Source organism: Anser anser (assembly GCF_964211835.1).
Source record: "Anser anser genome assembly, chromosome: 1".
Lineage (NCBI taxonomy): Eukaryota > Metazoa > Chordata > Aves > Anseriformes > Anatidae > Anser > Anser anser.
Genome location: NC_139720.1, coordinates 182403138 through 182417486, shown reverse-complemented (window position 1 = coordinate 182417486; position 14349 = coordinate 182403138). Strand labels below are relative to the sequence as shown.

General features: G+C 35.2%; 1 protein-coding gene across 8 annotated transcripts in view; it reads right to left on the bottom strand.

Moving 5' to 3' along the window:
• Positions 1-14349, bottom strand: part of LRCH1 (leucine rich repeats and calponin homology domain containing 1) — a 123760-nt gene that overhangs the window by 37121 nt on the left and 72290 nt on the right. For 4 of the 8 annotated variants that reach the window (XR_014571613.1, XR_014571615.1, XR_014571616.1 and 1 more), the window contains exons 6-14: positions 12637-12764; positions 11763-11847; positions 8304-8409; positions 6743-6852; positions 4955-5022; positions 3804-3890; positions 1093-1182; positions 944-980; positions 280-393 (exon numbers count right to left, since the gene is read on the bottom strand). Coding sequence is in view for 3 of the 8 variants with exons in the window: in XM_083795859.1 (XP_083651985.1) it covers positions 280-393; positions 944-980; positions 1093-1182; positions 3804-3890; positions 4955-5022; positions 6743-6852; positions 8304-8409; positions 11763-11847; positions 12637-12764 (825 nt within the window). In the remaining 5 variants the exon portion in view is untranslated. The remainder of the gene's footprint in view (positions 1-279; positions 394-943; positions 981-1092; positions 1183-3803; positions 3891-4954; positions 5023-6742; positions 6853-8303; positions 8410-11762; positions 11848-12636; positions 12765-14349) is intronic. The other 4 variants (XR_014571614.1, XM_083795860.1, XR_014571612.1 and 1 more) reach the window with 2 other exon arrangements.

Sequence of the window (14349 nt, the reverse complement as noted above, 5' to 3'; positions counted from 1 at the left end):
TGATGAGACTTATTTTTGGCAGGTGAAATCCAACTGCTATAATACTTATTGGAAGACATTAGTTTCATTGTATCAGCCTTTCTCCTGAGACATAAGCCTTACTTAACATCCCATGTATAGTCAAACCTTGAGATTCAATCTAGGGAAAACAACAAAAACAAGCAAAACCCAAAGGGCCTAAACTGAAGGGTCTCACATTCCATACACCAATGAATGGAATGCAATGACCCATTCCATTCCAAATGTTTCCATATTTATTGTATCTAGACATCTACATACCTGACTCAATGACCATTTTTCACCCTGTTCACATGTTCTCACTTCACTCTTGGCTTTCTCCATTATTAATTCCCTCCTCCTCTGAAATTCTAATTCCTCTTCAGCATTTTCTTTCTGTAAAATAAATTACTTTAGACTGAGAATCACTGGGAATAGAATTGTATCTTTTTTTGCATAACATTACCTCAGAAGTATTTCTTACAAATACTGTGATGGCAAGTGAACTACTAAGAGACATTATCTACTTGCAGTTCCACTGCTAACAGGTAGATAATTCTGTAAATCTAAAACTAATTCACTTCAAATATAGGAAGAGTACAGATAGCTAAGCTGCGAACAGTAGTAATTTATTCTCATGGCCAACAGTATACGTGAAAAAGATGGCCCGTGAAAGATGACTCTCTGCACACATGAAAGCTGCACAGAGGGCAAAAAAGGAAAAAAAATGATATGCAAAAGCAGCTGATGAATCCAGAAAAAAAAAAATGTGTTTATATATATATACACACAACAATTCTATAAAAACTAGTTTAAAAATTAGTTGCGTCCTCCATCCTAGTACAGTTTTCCTTTACCTACTTGGTAGATTAATAGTTGATGAAATCACTGGCTCATTTCCTGCCTCACCCCCGAGTATTTTGTAATAATATGCTCATTAACATACCTGACCAAGGGAAGACATCTCCATCTGCATTTGACCGCTATGTATAAAGATAAACAAATGCAAATATGTAATTTATTGTGTAGAAACTTAAATATGATGAATCTAACAAATGCAATGTTTTTTCTAAAAAAAAAGGTAGATAAACACACTTTACTGTAGACTCCTGAAATTCTAAAGCTGTTGCTGGTTCCATGGGATACAGATTCGCATCACTGCTCTCTGAAATATCCATGCTTAATCTGTAAGGTTTGAAATAAAAACATTGCACTGGGGTATAGTTTTTGTAACCACTCTTATGTATTTAATTTCAAACACATGAATATATTAAATATTTTTAGTCATGGTATTAACCCAATCAAATTTCTCTCTTAAAAGAGATCACCACTTTGGTCAAAGCAGCATTAACATCTGCAAAAAAACCTGAGCAATGGCTTATATTAAAACCAAAGGACCTGTTTACTACTAACAACCATGCCACTATATGTAATACCAAACATGTCTACACCCAACCTCTAGCACCCTGTGTCTGAATAGAATCCACAGCCCTAGTTAGATATTCACATTTAATTTACAGAGCATGAAAACAAAGCAGCACAACAATAAACTCCCAATAGCCAACAAATTGGAAGAAAGAAGTAAATACAGGAAAGGGAGTGAAGGAAACATCTAAAAATACTGAAGACAGTCTGAAATGCTTTTCCTTAACTGAATTGCTGCTGATGTATTTATGCCAATTTACTTGTTTAACAAGTTAAATGGTCATATTTGTTATTGAAAAAAGCTCTAGTAGATATGTTCTATATGGAGCTCTAGTCAGCACGTGCTAGGTATGCTTCAGCATCACATGCTACATCAGCCCCTACAAACTCTTTTCTTCGTAAATCCTAAATGGCTTTCAGTGTCAGACGAGGATAATTCCAACTAAAGATACTTATTTCAATTAGATTTATTCTGATTATATCATTATACTAATGCAAAATGGAAACCTCTCTGGGGAAAGTTAAACATTTTGCCATGCTCTAGGCTTAAGTTAAAAGCATGTGAAAGCTTTTGTGCATCTTAAACTAAGGAGCAATGCAAACATTTACACTCCTTTGTGTATTTGGATGAAGATAACAATACTATTCAGCATGACAAACAAAATTTTCCTCACACAGCTTTATATAATGTATTTATTATATAAAACTGCCATATAATCCAGTAATTGTGCAAGCAATGATGAGGAACCCGTGGCCCAAAGGATGGGAAGTCAACAGCTTTATTTGGTAAATACTAGGCACCCAGGTGTGTCATGCTGGACAAGTCTGTTTGTTAACACACAACAAACAGACATGTGAGTGGCCTGCTTAGCACTTGGCATAGAAAAATAAATACATGCACGACATGGTAAGTCATCTTTAAAAGCCGCATTTCATATATACTACAGTGTTATGGAAAGCACATCTGAACAAGCACGGAGAAAGTGAGAGATGAATTTTCTGTGTTTTATTGCCTTCTGTAATTTGGTAAGAAAAACTAAGTATGTATGAAATATCACGCAATATTTGATAAAAAAAGTGACAAATTTTACAAGGCTAAGAACTCAAAGTTTTTAATGTCACTTTTTCCATTTTAACAGCAGCACTTCTCCCACAAAGTAATAAGCCTCAAATGAGATACAGAAGCAATGAAATACTTTCTCACAGAAACCACAGGAACTAAAAAGCTTTCCTGATTTGTATGATTTTTTTTTTAATTAAGAAAAAAATACTCGTAAATCAAGTATTTAGTATACGATTCAAGAATTCAAGTATTCTCTGTATGATTCAAAATAATGCCAGGTAATTCCTTCTCATGAAATACTAAACAGGAGTGAACTTTTGTCCGAAAAAGCAGAAATGTTATGCTAAGTGAAAAAAGCAGTGTCAAAATAAGCTTTTAAACTAAAGATCAGTTTAGTTGTAAGAACAAACGGACAGAGTAAACTGGCCAAGGGAGGAAGGAAAAACAAGGATATTTTAGACTGGAAAAGATAAGTTGTTATCTAATCTTCAGAGAAATTAAGCTCTAAAACAGCTACCTCATATAGGTAACAAAGAAAAATTAGTTTTTTAGTTTTTAAAATGAGCTCAGTCAGTTTTTGGAAGGGATTACACACAGAAAAGCAATAGCAAGCATATGGACAGAGCTATCTATAAACCTCAATCGTCCTTTTAAGCCAGACAAGCATTTTTTTGTTTGTTTCTTTTAAATACTTATTCTTTTGTTTATTCACAGACCCAGGGCCATTCCACCTGGCTTTCAGCATTTATAACATGCATAAAAAATTAGAAAACTTTGCCTTCTGCGTTCAGGGGGAATCCTAAATCACCTTCTCTAGCTGCCTCTTCCTTTTTCTCATTTCGACTTCAGAGGGAGACTAAAGGAACTCCATCACTACTTCAGGCAACCTTTTTATATGTCCTATTAATGCAGGGCAAAGCTAGGCCACAAAACCTTCTACAAACCCCACATAACAAATACATCACGCATGAATAAATAGAGGAGAGTTTAGTTTACAGCCCCTAAAAGAAATCTGACTATCCTACTGGAAACTTCAGAAAATCACAGGAGTGTACAGAGTGAGATTAATAAATGTCTCTCCATCTCTAATTTTATTTTTATACCTGAAATCCTTATTAACATACTAGAAATACTGTACATACGAAGACAGAATGCAAGTCGCCTTCTTAACTATGTGCCTCCAGAAAAATATTAGTATACTAACGAAGCAACTCGTAACTCTGGAGAACTTTAAATTGTTAGTTTGAAAAGAACTCCAAAAGCCATTTGCAAATATTTTAAATACTTAACATTAAGACATCAGCTATTTTAAGCATACCTGTTGGGATCCTGTAATAAATCTACTGCTTCTCTTAGTTGTTCTATCATTGCTATATCAATAGTTTGTTCTTCTGATAAATTTATTCTATAATAGAAAACAAAAACATTCAAAAAGAGGTAAAACAGCAGTTATCAAGGGTCGTCTGAATTTCAATTTGTGAACTGTATTTTCCAACTAGCACAAATATACTAAGGGCAGGGGGGGGAACAGCCTCTGTGCACACTAAGTGCTAAATTTATAAAAAGAGTGTCTTCAGAAAAATTCACCAGCACTTTGCCTTCAACAAAACTCCCCAATCCAATATATACATACATAAACAAATGTGGTAAACTAGAACTTTTGCATCTCAGTTAAACAGACTGACTTTTAAAGCTGAAAATTTATTTACTAATATTTGACTCTTACTAACTGCTTTCGTCACATATCTTGTTACTAAATACAATGATTCTTTTAATGGACAGCATGCTTTCTTTTGCTTTTCAAGATCTGTAATGTTTTCTGGAGTTTAGAAGCCAATCAATCGCCTACTAGTTCTGCCAACAAGGCTCTTTTAGAAAGTACTTATTTTTCCCTCCTTTCAATATTTGGTTTTAATCACATAGGACTCTACTGTTCTGCTTAGTGAGAACTTTGCAGTACGCTGTTGTGCTAAATCATCTTTTCTTATGCATTCTTGTCACTGACTGATGTTCGCTTGTACTGCTCCTGAATTAGTGCTTATGAATTAATGGTTGCTTCAAGGTTAAAATTATGACAATACGAAAAAATACAGATTTTTTCAGTTGGTTTTTTTCATTCGCATTAATCTTAGATTTTATGTTTTGATAAAATCTTTTTTTTTCTAAAAGAAGAACAAAAACAATGCCATAAGCAGACTAAATATCAAAATATTTAATTAAAAAGCTTGGCCTCTACATAGGTTAAAAAACACATTACAGCTTTATTAGTGCCTACAGATTAGTTGCAAGATAAGATCCACCTTGTTCATCAATAATGTATAAAACACCGAGCACATATAGACAGTGCAAGGCTGTGCTTCTGTCATGTTTCCAAGTCTACAAAATTATTAACTGAGAAGGAAAGACCAGTTTTGGTCATCCAATGAAACAATATAATTCATTACTTATAGACACACAAAAAATACTCACATTTCCTCTGTTTGCCATTGTGCATCCTCTTCTATTCTCAATAATTCATCACACTCCGCTGCTCTGCTCTGTAAGCAGACAAACTGATATTAAGAACTGAACTTTGCAATTAAGTAGGCAGATAAATTTTCCTTTCAGACTCAGCACTGACCTATTTTATTTAACAGTTTAGGGTGGTTAGTTGAAGCAATCCAACACTTTTGCTCCACTCCTCACTCTACCCCCTTTTCAGACACTAATTACATGATCTTCTATTCAATGTTCAGATTTTATTGAGGCCAACAGCCCTCATCCTCCTTTAACTTTCTTTTTAAAGTCAAGTAGCATGAGAATTCTTTATTCTACGTCCCAGATTTCATTTGTGCCTTTCTGGTGTATGCAAACAATGCTTCAGTTAAGCATGACCCTGTCATCTTACTTGCTCTCCTCCCACAGCCAGATTTGTTTACAGAGCAAGGAAATTCCAAATATGGAAAGAGTAGCAATTATTTGTTTCATTCATAACTATTAACAGGATTCCTATTTGACCATTTTTAACAGCTCTGATTAAAAAAAAACAACAAAAAAAACTGCATGCAACAATTCGTATCAGCTGGCCAGTTATTTTGGGTTCAGTGAAGGCATAAATCAGAGCTCCCACTCTCCTACCTATAATTATGAAGTGCTACTTATTAGAATACTTGAACCCCTCACTTATACTTCCATTTGGTAGTTTGCAAATTTCTTCATTTTGGATGGGCAGGAACACTGAAGTAATTCAGCTGCCACTAAAGACAGAAGCTCTCTGAGTGGACGTGCATTTACACTGGCAGAGAATGAACAGCGTAAAACAGAAGCCTATCCTCTTTTGTGTCATGGGTTTGGCACAGATGTCGCATCACCCTGTACCACCAATAAACACTATCCAATTCTGCCAGATGTGTCACTGAGGAGTGTACCCAGCTTCTCTAACATTCCCCAAGGATGGCGCATTTCACAATAACAATCCCCAGCAGAATAAAGACATTCTTTTCATCCTTTTTAATTATTACAGAAATGAAGTATATGATTTTTCCCATAAGAAGGGGACATATCACAACGTGAAAAAAACATAGCACTTGTTGCAGAAGGCAAACCTCAGTCTCTGGGCATAATTACACGGATAAGATAAAGCCATACCAACTAGAACAAACATTTGAAAAACACAAAATCTTTCAAGCCTAAGCCCTTTTTTGGCACTGCAAGTGGTACTGAGTAAATGTATGGTTTGGTTAACCAGAATTTCAATTTTAGATGTCCCAAAACATATGTTAGTAGATGACTAAATATAAACCAAAGAACGCAAGAGTCTGAGATCTGCAGAAGAAGGAAAAGACACCCAGTTCAAAATCCTCAGCATAGAATGGATGAACCACCTGTTCAAGTCACCAAGTGCTGATCTCAACTGCCATAATGTTAAGAAGATATCAAAACACAAGTAAGTTAAAGTGCTTAATCTGGCAATACTGTCATACCGCCTTTCAATATTGTAACCTCTTTTTTACTGAACCACTGTTTTCTTAAAGCCTTAGCCACAAGGTAAAGGACAACTCGCAAACTAGAAAAGAGAGTTATGGGTATTATAATTTACTAGATTAATTATCATCATTTTAAATTTATCTACTTACTTTTGCATTCTGCATCTTTTATGACAATGAATATTGTGGTATATTATTCATTAAAGTGTCTACAGTTTGTTATTCCTGCTTGTTCTATACTTATGAAAGCCATGAAGATATTTCCCCCATTTAAAATTGATCACAAACTTGCCTTAATGTAACTCATAAATTCAGTGGTAAGAGCATCCGATTCATCAAACTGGTTTCCTGTTTCTCTTGACTTATCGTTGACAATCAAGTGAGATCCCTGATGGAATTCCACTAATAACAATAAAAGAAAGATGGAATGATTTCTGGTTCAGCTGAAATTTCTTACTCAGAAGAACACAGATTACAGAGTTTAAAAACAATTAAAGTTTAAATTCAAACCATATTAAAAACCTCAAACTAGTTATGACTTCTGCATTCTAGGGATCGATGCCAATTCATTCCAAAGCTGTAATAAATCAATATCCTTGGCTCATACGGTCATAGATCAGATCAGAACAGGCACTGATGGTGTCAGTTTTGAGCTACACAAAATGTCTTGCCAGTACCAGTACAAGAACAAAGTGGGAAAGCTACAGAATTATTTTAGAATAGTCACACGTCTCAACCAGTGACTAGTAGATTTTTTTAATACAACTTTAAAGTTACGATGCTGTAACCAACACTCAAACTCTCAGCAGAACTCAAAATGATTCAGAGCCTTCCAAACAATGAGAACCTCTTGCTTACATATACTGTTTCCTGAAGTACATGGCAGTAATAATTTTCTCCTATCTGAAGCAGTCTTATCCCACAATTTACCCTCTGATGCATCGATAAACACTGTAGGGTATGATACCCTTACTATCTCACTTAGTGTACTATTACATTCTGATGAGAATCTGAAGTTCATTTAATCAAGTACTTAACACTGGTGTGAAAGACTCATCTCCTACTTACATGGTTTCTACATATAACTCAGTGACGCTATCTTGCAACTTATTATTGGTATGTGTGGACCTTAAAGAAACACTGTTTATCAATATCTGTATGCTGATAATGGTGTGACTAACAATACTTAGATAAAATTACACTGTCAGCACCTGAAGAGATGCTTATTTCTTTCCAGATGTACTGCTGACTGATGAATAAAACTTTATATATATGCATTAAGTACAGCCATCTAAAATGGACTCTACTTTTACATACAGCTAATTCAGAATCTGAACTAGCATTTGACAAAAGCTATTAGTTGTTGGTATTACTGATTGAGAAGCATGGTTTAAACTGTTTCTCATCCTTCTTCCCCCAGTCAGAACTACAACTTAACTCTTGAGAAAGGTGAAACAAGCTCATTGAAACTGCTACAAAAAATGACTGTAAGGACCTTGATTCTATTCTAAGTAGCACATTCTTCTGTTTTAAATGACTGCATAGGTATGCTTGAAGCCTTCTGGATAGGTAGGCATTTATTCCAAAAAACTAATAATGAAAATACTTGCTGTTTGATTGGAATATCAGCAAGAAAAAACAATTTAAGGCATTTATCCAGTGCAAAATAAAACACTGAACATTCCAAGGAAAAAGAAATAAAGACAATGTATCTATTTAAAGGTGATGTTTGTAGTCTTACGGAAGACTGATACTTGTTGGGCATGATTTTTTGCAAACTTGATTTACAGTGTTATAGACAGAATTATGAACAGAATTTCCATTTTTAACTTCCACTTTTTTCACATTCCAACCTTTTCTTGAGTTAGCGTGGTGACCCAAATCTTCCTTTACAACCTGTTCTTCTTCTACAATGTCGGACATTGGAACATTAAAGCTGATAGTATCTTCATCAGAGGGCTAAGAAGAAGTAAGAGAAACATTGGTTTCAGTTCAAATCAAAGACTGAAAAAAATGGATACAGTATATCTTAGTGAACACTCTGGAGAGTAAAAAGGCTAGTATTGACGAGGATACCAGTGCATCTAACATGACAAAATCCTGCTGGAAGAAGATACAGTCATGCTGAATACACCCTCACAGTATGCTTGCCAAGCAGCACAATTCTTCTGTCTCTTTTCCTACATTCCTCACTGCACCAGTTCTCTCTTAGCAGCAACCCTGTTGCAGTTGGCTGCCTTTCTGCATTTCTCTCCTGGACAGCTGAAAAAGGGGCTCTATAGAGCCACCAAAAAGAAGCTAAGCTTCATATCACAGTTCTTCTGTCTTTCCCTCCAGGCCTCCTTTATCTTTATCTTATGTGACATTTAAGTAGTAAATTCAGTTATTCTAGATCAAAGTTTTATGTTTTGTTAATTTCACAACTATCATTTGAAAAATATTACAGTAAAATATTATTATACATGTATTAGTAAAAGTTTTGAATACTAAATACAGGCAAGTTTTTTTTTTTTTTTCCGGCTAGGCAGAGTAAACAGCCACAACTTTTAGAAAAGATTTTGAAATGTTGGTGTAAAAATAAATAAAAAGCAGTAAGCCATAGGACATTCAGTTTACAAATAAAAAAAATTATCAATCCATTAACATAATCCCTCAACCTAAATAGGACTTCCAGGGTCCATAGCCTACAGCACTCTGCAATTCATTTTCCAGGTGTTTCCTGTCAGTAAACTATCAAACTACCCAAAGCAACATACAAAAGTCCTCATTGCTCCTTCATAGGTGAAAAACTGTATCTCACTTCCTACATCCACAGTTTTACCTTTATTCAGCTAGCAAGAGAATGAGACAAAGGATATATGAATCAAAAGCATAGGCCGAAGAGTCCAACTTCCATTTCTAAAACCTAACATTTTTCCAACACAATCTGGATGATGCATTTTGAAAGAATCTTCACAGAGAGTCTTGCTGGTTTGACAGCATCGCTCTTATGGATAATGAAGCGGGGACACCATCTGGATCTTGACCAAGTTCCTGTTCTAATGAATTTTAACTGAGGAAAAAATAAAATCAAAGGGAGGTAGAAAGTGAATCTGCTACTCTCTGTTCCTAAAAGATGAAATATGTGGGAGTGCGCTATCTTCAAGCAGAATTTGTCTTCAAGCTGATGCGATCAATTTTACAGCAACAATACGTCTTTCACTCTAACTACCCAAGACTACAGCTCTGAAGAATTGACCCTATCAACAAACCAGACTAATTGACTTAATTTCATCAAGTATTCCCTCCCACGTGTATGTATCCAAACCTAATTAGCAAGTTCCTGAAAAAAACCAACACACTGGTATTCAGTCAAACAAGCACTTCATTTAAGTTTCCCTTTTCACATTGCACAAATGCAACATGACCTCCCGGCAGTATTCTGTAAAAGAGCTGAAATTCAACAGCAATTAGCTTTCAGACTAAAGTGGAGTTTGCTTTGATATATTTGATGTATTTATAGAAACTCTCTAAAAATGTGTTTAACAACTCATAAAGGAGTGATCATTTAACATTTATCTAATGTTTGGTATGGAGGTTTCTGTCAGTACTGATGTACTTGAATCTGTATTCACAACATGCTAACATCTCTTGCACAATTCTCATATGTAGCACATTTCTTAAAGTTTGTCTCAGAAGGAAAAGTGAGTAGTGAATTTATTACCAGGCATATTTGGGATTACTGATACTAGCATCAATCTTCTCCTTAACAGCAGAGCAGTCGACAGGCAGAGACGGAATGAGTAAACAGCTCCCATATAAAAAGTCTTTGTCCTATAAATATGTACTGGTTTAGTCCAGTTGTCTTTAAAATATTTTTTTCTGCTGCATGCCAATTGCTACATTTTGACTACAAGACAGACAATATTTTGTAAAGGTGTTATTTATAGCTGAAGAGGAAGTTCTGGAACAACAGTTTCATTAACAAGCTAACAACTTCAGGAAGTGTAAGAATGGCAAAACAGTTTGCAGGCTTCATTGAACTGGCTGAATACTTACAATTAAGTAAAAAACCTGCCCAAATGATTGGCAGCCATTGTGTACATAAGTGATTCTGTATTCAAAAGACCAGAGTGTAAGTGAATTCATTTTCAATTTGCTTTTATAGTAACTACAAATTCAGTATCTAAGCTCAATTATTTATACATTAGTTTCAAAACCAACAAACTCTTTTCCTCAAAGGGAGAGAGGAACAAATGAAGAACCAATGCAAAATTATATTAACCAGGAAGTCCATTCTCTTTCTGTTAATATTTTACCGTGAATATCCGAGTATTTCCCATTAGGTCCTTTCATTTGTACATTTCAGAAATATCATCACTGAAGTATATTAAAGTTATTTACTTATTTATCATTATTTCATAGAATCATTTAAGTTGGAAAAGACCCTTAAGATCATCAAGTTCAACCATCCAGACAACACCACCAAGTCCACTGCTAACTCTATCCCTTAGTGCCATATCCACACATGTCTTACATGTCCAGGGATGGCAACTCTGCCACTTTCCTGGGAAAAAAAAATATTATTAATAAAATTCAACTTTAACTGCTCATTCGAGTACCCAAGAAGAGACCTTTCTATGATTAAGTGCCCTGTTTGACTGAGCGTAGCCTCAAAAAAAGTCTAGGAAATGCAGCTGTAACTGCTTAGTAGAACACTACTCTCAGAAAGCTTTTTCTTTGCCCAGTCATACAACATAGCTCAAGAAAAATCCTGAAGGCGTATTTCCAGCACTGCCTGTCTGCCAGAGTGTGGAAACACACTAAGATCTGCAAGTTCCTAAAGTTCTTACTCTCCATTGAACTGCCGTATCCATGACACCACAGAACATATTGGGACTAGGCACACTGAACTCCTGTTAATTCCTAACAGAGAAGATTCAGAAATCAGAGAAAAAAACAAGTGAGAAGGAACTAGACATATAATATAACCTCTTAGGACAATTAGTTTGTTGGAAAAAACAAATGTGCATTCTGTTTTGGTCCTTGTTCTTTAAGTTATTATCTAAACTGGCTGAAAACTGTACTGAATTTTCACTATTGGTAGGTTGTTGGCCATTTACAATCAAGTATCTTACTACCATCTCCAGAAAGCATAGACTAAACCAGAAAAAAAATCTCAGACTCTTTTGTTTTAGTCGTTTATTAGTGAGAAATTCATGCCAAGGGTGTGGTTGCACAGTTTTGATAGCTGAAGTTGCATTCACATGGTTGCCCAACAAAAAAATATGGGGGTGAAGGGAAGGGAGGTAGACAAAATTCAGGCAACTTACCTCTGTTGCTGACAAACGTTTATCGCCATTATCACTACCAACACCTGAATCCGAGTCCTTTTTATTTGGGTAGATGTCATCAATGCTAGATGTGAACAAAAAAAAAATCAATAGAAGACTGTCATAGCATGCACAGTTAGAATTCTGTCCTGGTTTCAATTAATGCAAAATTCCCACCATTATCAATGCCAGTGAATAAATAACTCAGTATGGTTACAAACTACACATCTGCAGTCTGCTCTAAGTAAAGTAGATCAGATAGACTGTTTGGTTAGCTTAAGGATTAATGAAAACAACAGAAATAACCTGTCCTAAAGGTTACTTTTGTCACTAGACAAAAATGCACATTTATTAGGTAATTAGCACAGGATTCTAAAGTCATTTAGCCATGTGATTGAAAAACTAAACTATCTGAACTCAAGCAAGAGTCAACTAATTTAAAGTTAACCACTAATGCATTAAAATGAACTGTTAACTCCCCGGGGCTTGGAGTAATTATTAACACAGAAAACTTCTTTTGAGACTTTAAAATAGATATTGAAATCTAGTATTTGAAGAAAATGACTACAATAATTGCAATTGCTATCTCTTCTGCTATTTTTATTCCCTAATATGACCTCTACCATTTTAAAGTACCCAATTAGATACAATACACTCATCAGCTAACTATTCTTTTTATATATATATATATGTATATGCTCTATTTCCCACTGATTTTCAATCCTGAGAACTGTAATCCTGATTTGAGATTAACACAGCAATTTAAAAAAGAACTTTACCAGTATTCACTTGAGTAAGATGAAAAATATTTTTCATTTTGTTCTAAGATCATAAATATTACATGAAAAAAATCAAGCAAGATCTTTATTCATACCTCTCTTCCACAGGTTGTGGCAAATGCGGCTGTTCTATGGCATTAAGATACAGAGAGTCCGCTGTTTTAATCTGGCAGGCCTGTACAGTCAGATATTTGAATATATGCACCTTACCCTTTGTACAAATCTGTTAGACAGGAAAAAATAGTTTTATAACTAGAATAAAAGAAAAATGTATTTCAAATTTCATGTAGTGAAACTCTCTGAAAACCAAATCTCATAATCATAGTAGAAAGGAAAACAGATTATTTATTTATTTTAAAAATTAAGAGCTACTTCAATTAGCCAAATAATGATTTGAGATCACTAGTATAAATACTCTGGGACTAATACAGAAAACAACAAAAATGCATTCTACTTTAAAACATCCAAATTTGCTTTCCACTCAGAAAGGATTATGACTAACAAAATATATTTCAGCCTATTATTAACTGCAAAGTGAGTAATTATTTTCGAAAATTAGTCAATAGTGACATTTAATTAATAAGCATGTTCTTTACACTTTGTCACATTGCTTTTACTATTGCTCATTAATGTTTATGATGCATTTCACTGGCTTTTACATTTTTTTTTCCTCTATCTGTACTCTTTAACCCACATGCTTGCTGGAATTTGCTTTGTACGTTTTGAGCTTAATAACTGCACTGCCATTTGTAGTTAATGAAAAGCACTTCTCCAATGTAGTAAAAACTCTCAAGTATTTCCACAGCTGTTGATCATCTTGTAGTAGATACAGTATGATGAATCTAGGGTTCAGCAAGTCAACAACAAAGTTGTCCTGAAGCAGCAAGCAGACGTTTCATTTATTTATTATTTCTCAGCAGGGCCTACATTCAGAACAGGAGTCTGATCTCTCCGTGCAAGACATTCTGTAAATTTATAGTATAAATTATATTTATAGTATAAAGTAAAATAAACTTCATGTGGATTGTATTCTAGGCTGCCTGAATATATAATTATTATTGTGAGTTCATAGTAAATTGCAACAGAACTTTCTAGAACTGGAATCTTATTAACAGAGAGAACCAGAGCCTTGAGTTGGAAGACCATGACTGGGGAAACACACTCTGAACTTGTGCAGGATTTGCTACTCCAGCTGGATGTACATAAGTCTATGGGGCCCAACAGGGTCATCACAGGGTCCCTCAAAGAGCCAGCTATGTCATTGTGAGACCTCTCTCAATTATTTTTTCAACAGTCTTTGGAATCTGGAGAGGTCCCAGACAAATGGAAGCTGGCAAATATTGTCCCAGTTTTTGAGAAGAGTAAGAAAGACGACCCTGGTAATTACAGGCCTGTCGGTCACACTTCATTGCCTAGTAAAATTATGCAGAAGTTATTCCTGAAAAACACTGGAAAGACAATGCAGTCACTGGTCACTGCTAACACAGGTTCACAAGGGGAAAGTCCTGCTTAACAAACTTAAAAGGTCAACCTTATTATAAAAGGAAATTATGGTCCTTTTATGACCACCTAGTTGACCAAGGAAAGCCAGTACATGTAGTCCTGTGGATTTCAGCAAAGCTTTCAATACTGTCTCTCACAGTATCCTTCTGGACAGAATGTCCAGCACACAGCTAGAGAAGTGCATAATGCGATGGGTGAACAGTTCTCTGACGGATCTGGCCCAAAGGGTTGTAGTAAATGGAGTTACACCAGGCCAGCAGCCAGTCACTGGTCGGGTTCACCAGAGTTTCATTCTGGGGCCAGTT